The 17,667-nt window shown below is 48.0% G+C and overlaps 1 protein-coding gene across 3 annotated transcripts in view; it reads left to right on the top strand.

Annotated features, from left to right (window-relative positions):
* ARMC6 (armadillo repeat containing 6) overlaps positions 1-15,069 on the top strand; it is a 30,182-nt gene extending 15,113 nt beyond the window's left edge. For all 3 annotated transcript variants that reach the window (XM_015427381.1, XM_015427379.1, XM_015427380.1), the window contains exons 5-8: positions 2,835-2,980; positions 7,506-7,637; positions 11,968-12,105; positions 14,310-15,069. In XM_015427381.1, coding sequence (XP_015282867.1) covers positions 2,835-2,980; positions 7,506-7,637; positions 11,968-12,105; positions 14,310-14,522 — 629 coding nt within the window. In that variant the 3' untranslated portion in view covers positions 14,523-15,069. The remainder of the gene's footprint in view (positions 1-2,834; positions 2,981-7,505; positions 7,638-11,967; positions 12,106-14,309) is intronic.
* The last annotated feature ends 2,598 nt before the right edge of the window (positions 15,070-17,667 follow it).

Below are 17,667 nucleotides of genomic sequence, written 5' to 3'. Positions count from 1 at the left end.
GGGACCGATCCGCCGCCGCCGGGGAACGGGCCTCTGGGGCGGGGGGTTCCCCGCCCCCCGGGGGGACTTGGGAAGCCTACACTGGTCCCTCCCTGCCCCAAACCCGACCCTCCTCAGGCTCCACCCCCAAAATCTCCAGGTGTTTCCCAACCCAGAGCTGGCAAACATTCCCCCCCTCTCCCTCCCCCCAACAGCATTCTCTTTTTCCCCACGAATGCGCTCTTTTGACCTCTGAAGAAGGCCTGATTGGGCCGAAATACGTTAGGTCACAATCATTGTTCCTTCTCTACGTGTCATTTGTATTTGTTAACGTGGCTTTCATCGGGCCCTTATATGTTTTTTTTTAACTTTTCTCAAAATAAATACATGTATTTTTACTTATGGTAAGTTTATATGAGATTTGGGGGTGGAACCTGGGGAGGGTAGAATTTGGGGAAGGGAAGGTGCTCAGCAAGGGTGTGATGTCTCTCTAGGACTTCAGTTTCTCTTAGACGATGGTATACCATAGAGTCTGCCCTCCAAAGCTGCCATTTCCTTCAGGAGAACTGACCTCTGGAGTCTGGAGATCAGTGATAATTCTGGGAGACCTCCAGGCCCTCCCTAGAGTTTGGCACCCTTGGTGGGGACAGGGAGTGGATAGAGACGGGCCCCCAGCAGTGCTTTGTCCCCCTCCCCTCTTTGATTCAGGATCCTCGACTTGAGGCTTGAAGAGCCAAGGGGCCTGTAGGCCTCAAGGCAGCCTTTCCCTTCCCATGCAAGAGTCGGGCCTTGCTGTAAATTTCCCTTCTGAGCCTACATTTCCCAGGCACCCTCGGAGCCTCAGGATTGGGCCTGCTGGGATTGGAGGGGGGGAAACGCAGGAGCCTATCACTGATGAGGGGGCAGAGCTTTGAGGGAGAGAGCACATATAAGGGAGGGAATTCACTCCCTGGAGCTGAAGGGGTAGCGAGGAAGGAGGTGGTCAGGTCAGGTACCGAAAAAGAAGCAGGAAGCTAGCCTGACAGTTGCATTAGCACCAGTGTGGTGTAGTGGTTACGAGTGTTGGGACTAGTATCCCAGGAGATCCGGGTTCGAGTCCCCATTTGTGCCAAAGAAGCTTGCTGGGTGACCTTGGACTAGTCACATTCTCAGCCTAACCTACCTCACAAGGTCGCTGTGAGGACAGGATGGAGGAGAGGAGACTGCTGTACACTGCTTTGGGTCCCCACTGAATAGAAAGGAGGGGTATAAGTGAATTAAGGAAATAAATTTGGGTCCTTGATGGTTTTCCGGCTGGATTCTTTTTCTTGAAAGTTTAGCTCTGTGCAGTTGTAGTGTACCCTGTCTTAATTCTGCTCCACTTTTCTCACTGTTCTCTTACTGGTAATAGCAATGGGTAAATAAATTGGGGCCACGGTGGCTCAGAGGTTAGCTCGGCAGTTCGAGACCCGAGTGCTGCAAGACGGAGTGAGCTCCCGTCTCCGGCACCAGCTCCTGCCAACCTAGCAGTTCGAAAGCAAGAAATTGCAAGTAGATAAATAGGTACCGCTTTGGCAGGAAGGTAACAGCATTTCGTGTGCCTTGGCGTCTAGTCATGCTGGCCACATGACCATAGAAAAAGTCTTCAGACAGCGCTTGCTCTTCGGCTTGGAAACGGAGATGAACACCGCCTCCTAGAGTCGGATTCGACTGGCTTTCGAGCAAGGGAAACCTTTACCTTTCCTAAATAAATTAGTCCTTTCCATTCACTCGCCCTGGGTCCTTCATGCCTTGTATCCGCACTTGGGGCACACCCAAGGCAAAGGAGGAGTTGCAGGGAGGGCGGGTGAGAAGGGTGCTCTGGGCCCTTCCCAGTGAGGACAAAGAAGAGTTGGTTTTTATACCCCGCTCTTCATTACCCGAAGGAGTCTTGGAGTGGCTTACCATCACCTTCCCTTCCTCTCCCCACAACAGACACCCTGTGGAGTAGGTGGGGCTGAGAGAAGCTCTGAGAGAAACAGCTCTTGAGAGAACGGCTCTGAGAGAACTTGTGACTGGACCAAGGTCACCCAGCTAGCTTCTTTGTGGGGGAGTGGGAAATCAAACCCAGTTCTCCGGGTTAGAGTCCGCCGCTCCTAACCACTACAGCCAAGGTGCTTGCTTGCTTTGGGGCTGAAGGGGGAAGGAAGAGCTGTGTGCGGCAGGAGGGCTTCTCGGAAAGGACATCCTGTCCGCAACAAAACCACAATCGGGGGCCCAGCCCTTCCCTGGAAACTGGAGAGACCGGAGGAGAGAGGTGAAAGAAAAATGGCCTCTGTCTGTGGCTCACAGGAGTCTCTTGAGTAAAGGTTTATGCTTTGCTGAACGAGGGGGACTTTAGTGGTGAAAAAAAGAATAAAGGAGATCTCCGAAACTTCACCTGCCTCCAACAGCTGGCAATCTTTCATTGCCAGTCCTCTGGCCAGTTAGCCCACAAGTAGCGGAAACTTTCCTTTTTTTAAAAAAAATCCTGTCTTCATCTTCTATCCTTCTTGCATGAGAGCCACTTTGGTGTAGTAGTTAGGAGTGGTTAGGAGCGCAGACTCTAATCTGGGAGAACCGGGTTTGATTCCCCACGCCTCCACGTGCAGCTGCTGGTGTGACCTTGGGTCAACCACAAGTTCTCTCGAAGCTGTTCTCTCAAGAGCCGTCCTCGAAAGAGCTCTCTCAGCCCCGCTTACCTCACAAGGTGTCTGTTGTGGGGAGGGGGAAGGGAAAGGAGGTTGTAAGCCGCTCTGAGACTCCTTCAGGTAGGGAAGGGGGGGGGTATAGATTTGATCTCTTCTTTTCGCACATAGCCCTGCTGTGACTCATAAATCGTCTTGCTCTTCCTCCAGTCTTCACAGACAACTGCAGCGTCCTGAGCGAAATCTGCGCCACCCTCGGCCGCCTGTCTGTCCGGAATGAGTTTTGCCAGGAGATAGTGGACCTCGGAGGCTTAAATTTCATGGTGGCATTGCTGGCCGATTGTATTGACCATCAGGTACCTCTCTGTGTGTCAGGATAAGAATCTAGGGGGTGAGGGTGAGACTAGGCCAAGGATCTTTACCTCAAGCCCTATCTGAGGGCTTCTGGAACCAGCTCGTGCATGCTTATATACCCCGTATGGCACGTGACATCCCCGGTCAGGGCTTTGTGCCCAGATTTTGTTAGGAAGCTGCTGGTTTTCCCAAAAGGGTTCCTTGCATTGTCTGACCGCTCACCCTTCCAGCTGAGAAATCGGCACAGGGGAAAAAGGGAGAGTTACCCCCCACCCCCACCCACGCTCTGTAACACTGATTCTTCTCATGCCCACATAGCCGTGGCTGCTTTTTGTGGCTCAACCGCACTGGGGATTTCCCAGTTCCATCTGTAGCAAATGGCCTGGATGATTTCAAAGTGACAGGGGAACATCAGAGGAGCCCCACTGGGTCAGGCTGAAGGCAATTCGTATACCCAGGGCTCTTTTTGGGCGGGAACGCACAGGAGCGGAGTTCCGGCTGGCTTCAGAGTTGGCCACGCCCACTACAGCCAGATCCTCTGCGTGCCTGGCTACAGAGGGAAGGCCTGGAGAGCAACACCACCACCCCCGGCAACTCCGAGGTGAGCGGGCCAGGGCCCCCCTGAAAGGATCGGGGAGGCATTTAAATGCCTCCCTGTGCCTTCCCCGTCCTGTCCAAGGGCCAGCTTGCCCAGGCTCCCCGCAACCTGGGGCGCCCGGGCAAGCCAAGGGAAAGCATGGGGTGTGGCCTAATATGCTAATGAACTGTGCTTTTATGGGGTGTGGCCTAATATGCTAATGTGTTTCTTCTGCTGTTGGGTGTGGCCTATTATGCTAATGAGTTCCTGCTGGGCTTTTTCTACCAAAAAAGCCCTGTATACAACGTAGACTGGCCCTGAACACGGAGGCCCCCCTTTACCCATTGATAAGCCGTTTGGTGTAGTGGTTAAGTGCGCGGACTCTAATCTGGGAGAACCGGGTTTGATTCCCCATTCCTCCACTCGCAGCTGCTGGATGACCTTGGGCAAGCCATAGTTCTGACAAGAGCTGTCCTTGAAAAAGAGCAGTTTCTGTCAGAGCTCTCTCAGCCCCACCTACCTCACGGGGTGTCTGCTGTGGGGAGGGGAGAAAGGAGTTTGTAAGCTGCTCTGAGACTCCTTCAGGTAGTGAAGGGTGGAGTATAAATCCAATCTCTTCTTCTTTTCTTTTTGTTCTCTTCATGAATTTGCCTTATCCCCTTTTCAAGCTGCCCTGTCTAATTTCTGATGTTTCTATTGCCGTTCATTTTACCTGCTGCCAGTCTGTTTGGTTGGATGAAGTGTTCTTTTTTGTTTGTTTTTTTAGCCCCCGGAGGGGATTTTTTAATTTATTTTTTTAACACTACAAAAAACTACAACAGAAAAGGGGGAGGGGAAAACTACATATAAGGGAGAAAGTAAAGAACCCACTACTGACTAAAAACCCAAGAGAGGAGATCCTCTAACTAGCTTTTTTATTTCTCATCCAAGCTTATCATCTTTGTACTTCTTATGAACTGTGTCAATCTTTTAGAACGTTTAACCCTCCCCATTTACATTTAATTGCCCAATACCAGTGCCCCCCATCATCCCCAGCTGCTCCTTTAGAAATTCTTGAGCTTTAAGAACAGAGTCAATCTTAACCTTCTTCTCTTTGATCTTAAATGCTACTCCTTCTGAAAATAGCCATTTGTATCCAATTGAATTTGTTTGGAGGAAGAGCACAAGTTCTTTGTATTTCTTTCTCTGTTGCCTTACTTCAAATGGAATATCTTTTAGTGTTCTGACCGCATTCTCCCCCACCTTCAGGGGTGTCACAGCCACTGCTTTCAGGATAGCATCCCTGATGTGCCTCTTCAAGAATCTTACTACCATTTCCCCAGGCAGATTATTTTTCTTTATATATCCTGAATATGACCTGTAGGCCACATCCATGTCGTTGAGTAACAATTCCGCCTTTATATCTGTTGCTGGGGCGAGTAGCTCACTCATCAGTTCTTTAAGATTCTCTCCTCTATTCTCTGGCACCCCTTGGAAGTGCAGGACCATGTTGGCCTTATCCATTTGCACTTGCAGCATCTGATCTTCCAAAGAAACAGTTTTCTTTTCCAATTTTTGCACTTTCTTCCTCACTTTCTGCGTTATCTCAGCCATTTCCTTTACTTTCTCCGCATCCTGCTTCATTACTTGGATCAACTCCGTTATTTGCGTTTGTTGAGCAGTGATGCTTGTTGTTACAACTGCCAGCTGCTTTTGCTGCGCTGTTATATTTGCTGTTACCACCGACATCTGCTCTTTAAAGACATTGAGCTGTTCCCGTAGAGGGCGCATGACCTCAGCCATCGCCTTGGTCGTCTCACTGGTCGTTTCCGGTCTCGGGGACTCTGGTTTCATTTTTAAAAGTTTCTCTTTGTCTCTGTCCCTCTTCCCTGCCATCTTTTCCCTGTTTGTTGGCAATTATAGTCTCGTTCTATGATATTTTTGTCTGATAACTTGAAGTTTTTGCTTATTTTCTTAAATGTCGTTATGTTTTGATTTTTCAAGGTTTGAAACAAGTTTACTTCTTGCCCAGGTTTGAACCATGATTGATTTAAAAAGTGAGTCAATATAGATGGTTGAGGAGCTATTTTTGGCTTCCATTTGTCCCAGGTTTTGAAAGTATTATTCAAAAATATGTTATCTTTGATCGTTGGTGATCTTTGTTTGGGGAGTTCCCAACTGCTTTCTTGAAACGTTTGTTGACCTTAATAAAGATCTTCTAGTAATTTCCAATCCGCTTTATAGTTTTGGCTATAATGTTTAATAAAGCCTATTATGGTTGTAGTTTCATAGTACGTGGAAAGATCTGGAAGCGAAAGTCCTCCTTGGTGAGATAGTCGTCTTAAGGTTTCCGAGCTTATTCTATGTGCTGCTTTATTCCAAATATATTGAGAAAACAGTTTCTGCCATTGTTTAAGAAGTTTAAGTGGTATTATCATTGGGATGGCTCGGAATAGGTATAAAATTTGTGGAAAAATAAATGTCTTTAGTGTCTGTATTTTCTCTATCCATGTGGTTTTTAAAGTCTCTGAATATGCACGTAACTGTATAGCTCGATTGGGTGAGTACTTCTGGGCAATCACATGTTTATTCTTCCGCTCCCCCCCCCCCCTTTCGCTCAGTGATTTACGCATGGGAGGCGTCTGCTGTTCCGCGCATCGGGTAGGGAGCGTCTTTTCTTTTAAAAATCGTATCTCAGTTGACTCGCGTTCATAGTTGGTCTTCCGACCCTGCTACATTAATCTTTTCTGACGCCTGATCTCCTATGCTTGACCTAGCTAGCTTCACTTGTACCATTTGGTCTCTCGGCTGGACGAACCACTGGAGCAAGGGGGAGCCTCTATTCTCTGGCATTCAGCCATCGAAGAGGCTACCCCCTCAAAGCTCCTTGGCCAGGGACCCTTCGCCGGGCCCCTGGGGGGGTTAACGAGCCTGCTCACCCCCTCCCTCCGCCAGAGCACGGAGACACCCCCGGGAGGTCCGGGAGGTGAGTCCGTAAGCGTGCCGCCATCAGCCGGAAGTCCCCTGGACGAAGTGTTCTTCAACCGTGCCACCTCCGCTCCCACTGACTGAGCGCAGCTGACAGGAATTCTGTTACAGTCCAGTGCATTGGGGGGGAAAATACCTCCTTGGTCACTGTATTCTTCCAGAATCTTGAACCCTCTGCCATGCCCGCTTCACAAGGTTGCTAGGTCCTCCCTGGCCACCACGGATAGATGTAACACAGGAGAAAGTCAGGAGAAAAGGTATAACATTGAAAAAGCAAAAAGCTGTCGCGACAAAATTACTAATGTTCTTTCAGTTATGTTCAGTAAATTTCAGATATGAATAATTCATGCACAAAATTGGTCTTCATAAAGTCACATAATCCTATTACTGTCCCAATGCAAAGGTATGCCGCTACATACTGGGAAAGTCCCAAATGAAAATAATTACTCACAATCTCTGTGAAAAAAATCCGTATTCCATAAACCGTTCGGTAGGAAAAAAATCAATGGTCCTGGCGACGGGAAGTCGACTTGGAACACTGTTTTACTCCCAGTTTCCTCAAGGCCAGGACTCCAACATACCACTGTTTAAATAAAGATACAAGATTCCAAGATGTTCTCTCATCAGTCAGCCTTCACCTTCAAGTTTCGGCCACTGGCAGGAGTGTGGAGGGGTAGGGTTTCCGGCTCCAGGTTCAGAAATGCCTGGAGATTTGGAGGTGGAACCTGGGAAGGACAGGGACCTCGGTGGGCTACAATGCCATAGAGACAACCCTCCAGAGCATCCATTTTCTCCCGTGGAACTGATCTCTGTAGCCTGGAGGTGTGCTGTAATTCCAGGGGATCCCCAGGTTCCACCTGGAGGGTGGCATCCCTCCTCCAGACATGGTTGATTCCTCTTTTATGATTGAAAAGTGGCTTCCCTGGGCATCCTCTGTCTGAGGCCCCTTATCTAGTGGAGGTTTCTTTCTCCTTCCCTCGTAGGAGCTGGTGAAGCAAGTGCTGAGCGCCATCCGGGCCATTGCGGGCAACGATGACGTGAAGGACGCCATTGTCAATGCCGGAGGGACTGATATCATTGTGTTGGCCATGAGCCGCCACCTGGGGAGCCCTCAGGTAAGCCCGAGTGGGGGGTCTTACAGTGGAATCGTAATAAGATGGCTTTGGGACTCCTTCCCTGCGGTTTGCTCATCTTGTGCCAGTTTGGTGTAGTGGTTAGGAGCACGGACTCTAATCTGGGAGAGTCGGGTTTGATTCCCCACTCCTCCACATGCAGCTGCTGGTGTGACCTTGGGTCAGTCACAAGTTCTCTTGGAGCTGTTCTCTCAGGAGCAGTTCTCAAGAGAGCTCTCTCAGCCCCACCTACCTCACAGGGTGTCTGTTGTGGGGAGGGGAAGGGAAAGGAGATGGTAAGCCGCTCTGAGACTCCTTCAGGTAGTGAAGGGCGGGGTATAAATCCAATCTCTTGTTCTTCTCTTCTAATGTGAACATTTAAGCACTGGTTAAAGTCAGGTTTCCCCCCCCAATCTTGACTGCTTTGTATATCTTTTTAGTACAATTTCTTTTGCAACTTCTGGCCTTGGTTATTTTTTTTTTCTTTTATCTGCAGACCCGTCTCTCCTCTCTTTATCACATCCTTTATCCAAGGATCTTGGGGGCTGCCGACATGAACCCACATCTGTTGGCAGACTAATTAACACAGCACCAGTGCACGACCTGATTAAAAAGTAGATAAAAGTTTATTTAGGAATTAACATACTGGATAGGAAAGAGGAGAGACAGAGAGGTTCCCAACTACATCTCTAGCTGAGAGAGAGGAGAGACTGAGTGTGGCACTTTCAAGAAGAAGGGGGAAATTGCTCAAAGAGTAGCAATCTGGAGACAGGCAAGGAATGACCCTGAACAGGAGAGGGAAGGTGCTGTCCACATTATCCTATCGAATTGTCTTCTCGCTGCCCATTGCAGGGTCTTCTTCTCTTCTTATTTGCATACCAGACATTCCCTTTTCCAACAGCATCTCCCCCCGCCCCCCCCATGCTTGTCTGAAATACTAACCAATGTGCTAATTTATAATAATACTAGGAATAAGGCCCGTTGTGGAAATAAATACAACGAGATCTAGAAAGAGGCTCTGGGAGAGTGCTCTGGCTTTGGGCAAACAGTGTCAGTTTGCTGTGGTGACCTCAGCAGGGTATAATGACAGAGTCCACTGTTTTCTCCAGAGGAACTGATCTCTGCTACCTGAAGAGCAGTTGTAATTTTGAGTGATCTGTAGTCCTCACCTGGAGATTGGCAACAATTGTTACCCAGGATGAAATGGCTGGTTTGGAGGGTGGAGTCTATGGCATTCTACCTGTCTGAGGTCCCACCCCTCCGCAAACCCCACCCTCTCCAGGCTCCACCCCTCAAATCCCCAGGAATTTGCCAGCCTGGAGTTGGCAACCCCATCTCCTTCCCAGCTAACTATCAACCTACCATTATCTGCCCCTTTGACTTCAGCTGACGTCTGCCCTCTCTTCTGCAGAGCAGTTGTAATTCTGAGTGGTCTCCAGCCCTCACCTGGAGATTGGCAACAATGGTTCCCCATGAGGGACTGACTGGTTTGGAGGGTGGAGTCTATGGCATTGTACCTGTCTGAGGTCCCACCCCTCCTCAAACCTCACCCTCTTCAGGCTCCATCCCTCAAATCTCCAGGAATTTCCCATCTGATTGATGCAAAGGAGGACAATTCCTAAAGATTTTCCAGAACACTACTCTGTCGATACATTGCAACACTTTGAATTAGCACCAGAGCTTTAAGAGCTCTCCAGCTGTCACCTGGAGACTGGCAACAGCTTGTTTGGAGGGTGGGGAGTATGGCATTGTATCTGTCTGAGGTCCCCCTCTTCCTCCTCCTCAGACCCCACCCTCAGCAAACTTCTTCCATAAAATATCCTGGCAGTTTCCAACCTGGAGTTGGCAACCCTATGTCCTTTCCAGGCAACCATCAGCCTACCTTTATCTGCCTGTCTGTCTTCAGGTTTACATTCCCCCCCCCAGCCTCTGCCTAGGGAAAGGGCAGTCTTTCCCTGCAGTGGGAACCAAAGCAGCTGACATCATTCTCCTCTCCCCCGTATGATCCGCACAACTACCCTATGAGGTATGTTATGGTTGAAAGTGTGTGAATGGTCCATAATCCCCCAGGCAGCTTTTAAAACATGAACCTGGGACCTGCACACCATCCTCTGAAGCGCTCTCTGTGGCAGTAATGGGGTGACTGCTGGCACCTTTTCCTATCTTTTTTTGCCTTGTGGTATTCTGCTTGTGGTGTGATCTGTCTTCTTTGTGATGTGGCATGATTGTGTTATTGGGTTTGTTTCTTTTGAAGGGGAAGTGATGTGTTGTGAGTGAGGACATATTTTACCTCAGAATACAGTAGGTTCCATATGCAACTGACAATTCCAACTGTCTTGCGGGGGGGGGGGGGTTTGAGGTGTGGAATGGAGTGAAGTCCAATCAGCTTCCATATGCAAAAGACCTTGAAACGCTGGGCGGAACTGCACAAAGCAGCCAGTCAACCCAGTCAGCGTCTTCTGACTGACAGTTCTTGCGGCCAAACACTAAAGGTGTGCATTTGGAACGTTGGAGCCCACTACGGCTTTATATATAAGGGAGAGATAATAATAATAATATCTTTCGATGTATTGATCGCTCAGTCCTGCAGAGCTGCTGGCTCTGAGCGATTTACAGTTACACAAGTTTTTCACAAGGGACTAACAATGATTCATAGGGGGTAAGGGAGGACAACATATAATTCTTTAAATCGCACACGTTTGCAGCCGACGGGGATTTTGTTCAGCTGTAGACTTCAGACATGTTCCGGACGGCATTCACTTTAATTTTTGTATGAATTGGAAAAAAAAGTCTTTTCCTTTAAATTTATCATTTTAAATATGATTTGCCTAAAGAGCCCATCATTTAGTCTACATGGCTTTAAAGGGGGGGGGCCTAAAATAATACACTCCTGCCAACCTAGCAGGATTTGTTTACGATCATAGGAGCCAGTTTGGTGTAGTGGTTAAGTGCGCGGACTCTAATCTGGGAGAAATGGGTTTGATTCCCCACTCCTCCACTTGCAGCTGCTGGATGACCCTGGGCAAGCCATAGTTCTGTCAGAGCTGTTCTTGAAAAAGAGCAGTTTCTGTCAGAGCTCTCTCAGCCCCACCTGCCTCACATGGTGTATGTTGTGGGGAGGGGAAGGGAAAGGAGTTTGTAAGCTGCTCTGAGACACCTTTGGGTAGTGAAGAGCGAAGTATAAATCCAATCTCTTCTTCTTCTAGATCAGAATAAAACGTAGACATAAGCATACCTATCGTAAAAGTAAATATAAAAGGCTAATATAGTTATTTAAAATCATTATATACCTTGAAAATATCACCCTAAAGTAGAACAAGTCAATTTGCTGCTGTAAGTCTCTTGACGTATTCTATAAGCAGCCGCAAGGGATTTTCCACAGTTCATAATTATTTTGGAGTTCATCCCTTTCAGGAGACTCTCTGTGATTTCATTGTCTGAACCTCCAAGATAAGATCGTAACAAGGAGGCAACAAACTTCGCACGAATATCCACATACATATTACAGTGAAGTAGAATATGATCAACTGATAATAAGCAGTACATAACATAAATAATAATGTAACAGCACATACCATACAGTAAACTTCAAAAGACCTGTATATAATATTTTGTAGGGTTACATTATATGGGTATAACAAAAAAAACCAAACATCCGCCCCCTATACCAATAACATGGGAGTGGGAACTGACTGCTAAATATAGAAAGAGAAAAAAAACATTAACAATATCAATAATGCAATACAAATCCACATAACAAAGGAGTTAGGCTGCTATATTCAAATAATATTTATTTATTTATTAGATTTATATCCCGCCCTCCCCGCGAACAGACTCAGGGCGGCTCACAGTTTACGGCACCATGTGCCAAATCAGCATAAAACATTTAAAACAAGATAAAACAGTCATACATTAAATACAATTAGATACAAGTAAGTGCTCACAATAATGGTCATTCTTCAGTCAGTTTGAGGTGGCGTGCAGTAAGATGTGATACTAGGGTACCGATTCAGCGGTACTTCGGCCTCCCACGACACTGTGGCTCAATCTCATGGAGGGCCAACCTATCACCACGATGTTGATAATAATAATAGTTGGGCGGCTCCTAGTTGAAAGCCTGGTGGAAGAGCTCCGTCTTGCAGGCCCTGCGGAACTGTCAGTGGAGAGCAACTAAAGAGAAGATAATCCCCCCCCCACCACGTTACTGAACCCTTCAAGATTCTGGAACTTTACATCTATAAAGGGGGGGGGGGACCTTTATTGAGTGATAGTTTAAACTGTGCAGTTCGGAATTCTGGATTTGGCTAACTGTTTTCCCTCCTGTTTCCTCCAGGTGTGCGAACAGAGCTGCGCGGCCCTGTGCATGCTGGCCTTGCGCAAACCAGAGAACTGCCGTGTCATCATGGAAGGTGGGGGGGCTTTGGCGGCGTTGCAGGCCATGAAGATGCATCCCAGGGAAGTCACTGTTCAGGTACCGATGGGGGCGGTATTTGATCCGGGGGGCGGGGGGCATCCTCTCCAGCCGCTGGGCTTCTGTCCGCCCTGTGTCATGCAGAGGCAAGGAAAGACAGGTTCCGCCTTCCTCCCAAACGCCCATGTTTTTGACCTTATTGTCTTTTCTCACAGAGCCAACAAGCACTGTATAAATAACGCAGACCATTGAGTGCAAAAAGGTCATGCAAAGGAAAATTATATTGTAACAAAAGCAAAACTAATAACAATAACAAGGGACCACATGTATCAGTAAAGCAAGATTACATCATAAAATGTGCAAGTCCATACATAGTATACATAAGTTCACAAGTAGTTTCACAAGTAGTTGACGAAGACTCCGGGTTTTGATCTTCGTTTCGAGGGTTCTTCTTCAAAGAGTTCAAAGTACTGCATAAAGTACTGATAATGTACAGAAGACTTCAATCACATATATGTAGTAGGGAAAATCCTTCACAACAGCACTCATAAAGCACAGAAGCCTTCAGACTAATAGTACAGGAAAAATTCAGTCCTAATACTCATATAAAACCAGGCATCTGATCAATAGTGGAGCATGTTCTCAAATGGTCAGTAAGCCTCAAAAAAAAAAAAGAGAGAGAGAGAAGGCTTGGCGGGCCAAGCTTAGGCTTCGCCACCGGTGCCGGTTTTGAGGCTTACTGACCATCTGAGAACATGTTCCACTATTATTTTTTTTTAAAGAATATTTTTTATTGATTTTTCCCAGCAACCCACACCCCACAAAATATATGCTAATTTTACATATTTACACAGACGAGCATACACCCACAGTTTTTTTCTCTTAGTAAATTTCCAGTCTCTTCTTCACCCTTTCACTTTATTTTCCATTTGAACAATTTCTCCCTTTTTCCCCTAAATATCTCTTCATCCTTCCCTTTTAATGAATCCGACAATTTGTCCATTTCAGCGACCTCAAACCATTTTTGAATCACTTCCAGTTTACCTGGGATTTTCTCATTTTTCCAATATTTGGCATAACACATTCTGGCAGCTGTTATACAATGCAACAGTAAGTTCTTTCCACCTTTCCCCCCTATTTCGGGAAGAATATTTAACAAGAAGACCTCAGGTTTTAGTAAAATTGATACTCCCATAATTTCCTCTAGCATCTTGTTTATGTCAGATCTGGCCCTTATAACAAATGAGTTCGACACCCCTGGTTTAAACGTTTAGGTTGATCGATACAGAGGTGACTGTTTCTCTTGACAACGCCACGAAAAGGAAGCCAGAGCAGAACACCTGCAGATTTCTTGAGGGACAGTGTTCAGGAATTATGGAGCCACCATAAAGGGCCCTGCTCCAGTAACGAGCAATCCAGAGCTGGTCTTCATTAAGGTCTGGAGCCCGAAATGTTATGAAGAAAGGGCAAAGAGTATGGGGGAGGGAGAGGGTTGCCAGGTGGGGACCTGGTAATACTACATTTGAACAAGTCCTGTATAACTTTATTTAGCTGATCACTGAATGATGCCTGTGTATTATGGATTCCAGCTCCAGAAATTTAAGTATGAGGCATTGAGAAGTGCCAAAAATGAGCTCAAGAAGTGATTGTACTGGCCTGGGATTCTGTTTCAAAGCCTTTGTCAGAGTTTTTTTCCTCAGTGTTCCTCTAAATGTCCCAATTCTTCCATCAGAAAAATTGGGGGAAAGGCCTTGGGAGAAAACCAGTTGTTTCTGAAATGTTCTACTTCTTTATTTTTGCATCCTTACCCCAGTCCAGTCCTATACTGGCACTCTAACCCCTACCACACATGGGCATTAGAAGAGAGAAAAAAATTGGCTTTACTGTGTTGTTGTAAACCATTCTGAAGAATTTTTATGAGAGGGTTGCGGTATGTAAAAATTCTGAAGAAGAGGAGATTGGATTTATACCGCGCCCTTCACTACCCGAAGGAGTCTCAGGGCGGCTTACAATCGCCTTTCCCTTCCCCTCCCCACAACAAACACCCTGTGAGGTAGGTGGGGCCTGAGAGAGCTCTTTCGAGGCCTGCTCGTGAAGGAACAGCTCTAAAAGAACTTGTAACTAACCCAAGGTCACACCAGCAGCTGCATGTGGAGGAGTGGGGAATCAAACCCGGTTCTCCCAGTTAAATGGGTAATAAAGGGGATCGGATTACATTTGAGTGATGGCTGCAACCGTACTGTTGTTTCTCTCCTTCCCTGCAGAAACAAGCCTGCATGCTGATCCGTAACCTCGTCTCCCACAGCCGGGACTTTTCCCAGCCCATCTTGGAGATGGGAGCTGAGAACTTGATTACGGAGGCCCGGACGGCGCACAGGGACTGCGATGACGTGGCCAAAGCAGCCTTGCGTGACCTCGGCTGTAAGGTGGAGCTGCGGGAGCTCTGGACGGGCCAGAAGGGAGGCCTTGCACGCTGAGAAGCCAGTGTGGTCAAGCTGGCGAGACCTGCATAGTTCTCACAGGCTGAAGGGAATGCAGACTGACGTAAAGCTGGGCCATGTACTTAAGAGGGATGAGTGTGTTCATGTGCCCACTCCCGGCTTGTGGCAACCGGTAGGCCCACGTCAGTGCCAAGCGGGGTTTTGACTGTCTAGGCCAGAACATACAGTGCCGCAGCTGTATTCTTTTGGTCCCTCCTTCCTCCAGAGACAGGGCTGGCATTGCCATGTGGCCACCACACCGGATCCTTACAACCTTTAAGGGGGCAGAGCCTGCCAACTCATTCTACAAAGCTGGGCTGTAGTGAAAGGTGGGGTGGGGGTGGGCATGTCTGTCCATTTAGCACATGGCTGTAAGTTGGCCCCTGCCTGGACTGCAGAAGGTTGGTTTGTCCCTCGACTAGGCCTCTGTTACTACGGCAACTACTGCTATCCCATGCTGTAACTCTGTTTGCTCTTCAAATGTACTCCCCCGCTTTTCTCCTCTGAGCTCTTCCCTTGTGTCATCGCGATGTTGTTGAACAAAGGTGTGCGTGTCTACACGTGTGAGTCTGTTTTTGTCATTTCTCTTCGGCTTCTTCAGTCCCGCTGTAACCAGGCTAGGGCGAGGGGTGGGTGGAATGTCACTCAGGAGTGCCGAATCAGTTTCCAAGCAAGGAAAAAGAGCTCTCCGTCCCTTTTCCTGTGCTGCTGAAATCACTTTCTCGTCCTTCGTGTTAATGCTTCTGCAGTGGCTTCTCTTTTGTGGGAAGGAGGCACAAGCGCCTTTGCTCTAGATGGGGAAACGATAGCGCCAGCACCTTTTCCCATCTGCCTCTCTTCCTTCATGTTCACACCCTCATTCTGGATGGGAAAGGCACGTGACTCTTAACCTCTGCAGCATATGTGCAGGATGAGTTACAATATGGGATGATGATAGTGGAGGTTTCCTCTGGGAAAACAGAAGGAAGGTTTCCTCGCCTGTACCCTACAGCCCTGCTCTTAACAAAGTTTGAGTCCAGCGGCACCTTTAAGACCAAGGAAGTTTAATTCACGGTATAAGCTTTCGTGTGCAAGGGCACTTTATCAGATACGGTGCGCACGCGAAAGCTTATACTGTGAATAATATTTTGCTGGTCTTAAAGGTGCCGCTGGATATAAACTTTCTTCTGCTGCTGCTTCGGACCAAACCAGCTACCCCACCTGAGCCCTGCTCTGAAACACAGCAATTTTTATACAAGCTGCCATTTTATGACTGATAGTGCCAAAAGTGTGCAGGAAAATCTTTCTGCCCCCCAAGTGCCCCCGATGTTCAGATTTAGATATCCGCACACACTGGGGACCCTTGGCTATTAGTATATAGATATGGAACAGACATCCATCAGTGGCTCTTAGCCACAAGGTATAGATAGGAACTCTCAGGCTGGGGCAAGGGATGCTCTGTATTCTTGGTGCTTGGGGGGCGGGACAACAGTGGGAGGGCTCCTAGTGTCCTGGCTTCACTGGTGGACCTCCTGATGGCACCTGGTATTTTTGGCCACTGTGTGACAGAGTGTTGGACTAGATGGGCCATTGGCCTGATCCAACATTGGCTTCTCTTATGTTCTTATGTCTGGGGCAGTGATGCTCTGTATTCTTGGTGCTTGGGGGGGGGCAACAGTGGGAGGGCTTCTAGTGTCCTGGCCCACTGCTGGACCTCCTGATGGCACCTAGTATTTTTGGCCACTGTGTGACACAGAGTGTTGGACTGGATGGACCATTGGCCTGATCCAGCATTGGCTTCTCTCATGTTCTTATATCTCGACACTCCTGGTGAGTTTGGGGGAATGGCTTGACATCCAGCCCTTTACAGTACTGAAGTCCTTTTTCAGGGGAATTGTCATCTCTAACCCTTTCTGTGTTCGCGATATTGTTTCCAGACACCTTTTTTTTTTTAATAAAAAAGGGAACTAGCAGGAGGAGGGAAAAGACCCAAGAAAAGGCCTAGAGACACTGCATTGATGGCGAAGTCCTGCGTTTCAAGGCTAGCTAGCAGTCTCTGTGACAACTGTAGACTCATATAAATATACTTTCTATGCTCAGAGAAGGTGCCAAAGATCTCAAGAAACTGAAGAAGACCAGGCAGCTCTTGAGTTTTCTGAGCTTTACAAAAGTGACTAGATGAGGCCGAACCCAGAATCTCGAGCTCTGAAGACAAGGTGGCTAAAGCCCACGTACTAGAACATTTACAAAGGCAAGGGCATCGTTGAAAATCTAAATTTGATAGTGCAGAAAAAGAGACAGGTGTAACCTCGGGGCTAGTTGGACTTAGGGTTGCCAACTCCAGGTTGGGAAATCACTAGAGGAGAAGAAGAGGAGATTGGATTTATACCCTGCCCTTCATTACCCGAAGGAGTCGCAGAATGGCTTACAATCTCCTTTCCCTCCCCCTCCCCACAACAGACACCTTGTGAGGTAAAAGAAGAGATTGGATTTATACCCCACCCTTCACTACCCGAAGGAGTCGCAGAATGGCTTACAATCTCCTTTCCCTCCCCCCCCCCACAACAAACACCTTGTGAGGTAGGTGGGGCTGAGAGAGCCCTTTTGAGGGCTGCTTGTGAGAGAACAGCTCTGCAACAACTTGTGACTGACCCAAGGTCACACCAGCAGCTGCATGTGGAGTCGTGGGGAAATCAAACCTGGTTTTCCCAGATCAGAGTCCACACTTCTAACCACTACACCAAACAGGCTCTTTTGGGGGAGATTTGGGGGGTGGAGCTTCGAGAGGGTTGGGTTTGGGAGGCAGAGGGACCTCAGTGCCGTAGAATTCCATTTTGACACTGCCATGTTCCCCAGGGGAACTCATCTCTGCTGTCAGGAGATCAGCTGTTATTCCAGTAGGGTTGCCAAATCTGGATCGTCCGGGAGCGGGGGGCTCCTGGACGATCCCGGGTGTGTGCGCGCGCCATTTGAGGGGAAAACTCCTTGTTTTCCCCTCAAATCGCGTGGCCCCGCCCCCAGCGTGCGACGTCACTTCCAGGTGACGCGCACGCGGGGGTGGGGTTTCCCCCGGGCCCCGAAACGGGGGATTCCCCGCCCCCTGGCTGCATTTGGCAGCCCTATATTCCAGAGGATCATTAGGTCTCATCTGGAAGTTGGCAGC

The sequence above is a fragment of the Gekko japonicus genome, unplaced genomic scaffold (genome assembly GCF_001447785.1).
Source record: "Gekko japonicus isolate JY-2015 unplaced genomic scaffold, Gekko_japonicus_V1.1 scaffold2236, whole genome shotgun sequence".
Taxonomy (NCBI): domain Eukaryota; kingdom Metazoa; phylum Chordata; class Lepidosauria; order Squamata; family Gekkonidae; genus Gekko; species Gekko japonicus.
Note: the sequence above shows the minus strand (reverse complement) of the source record. Positions and strands in the feature narration are given on the sequence as shown.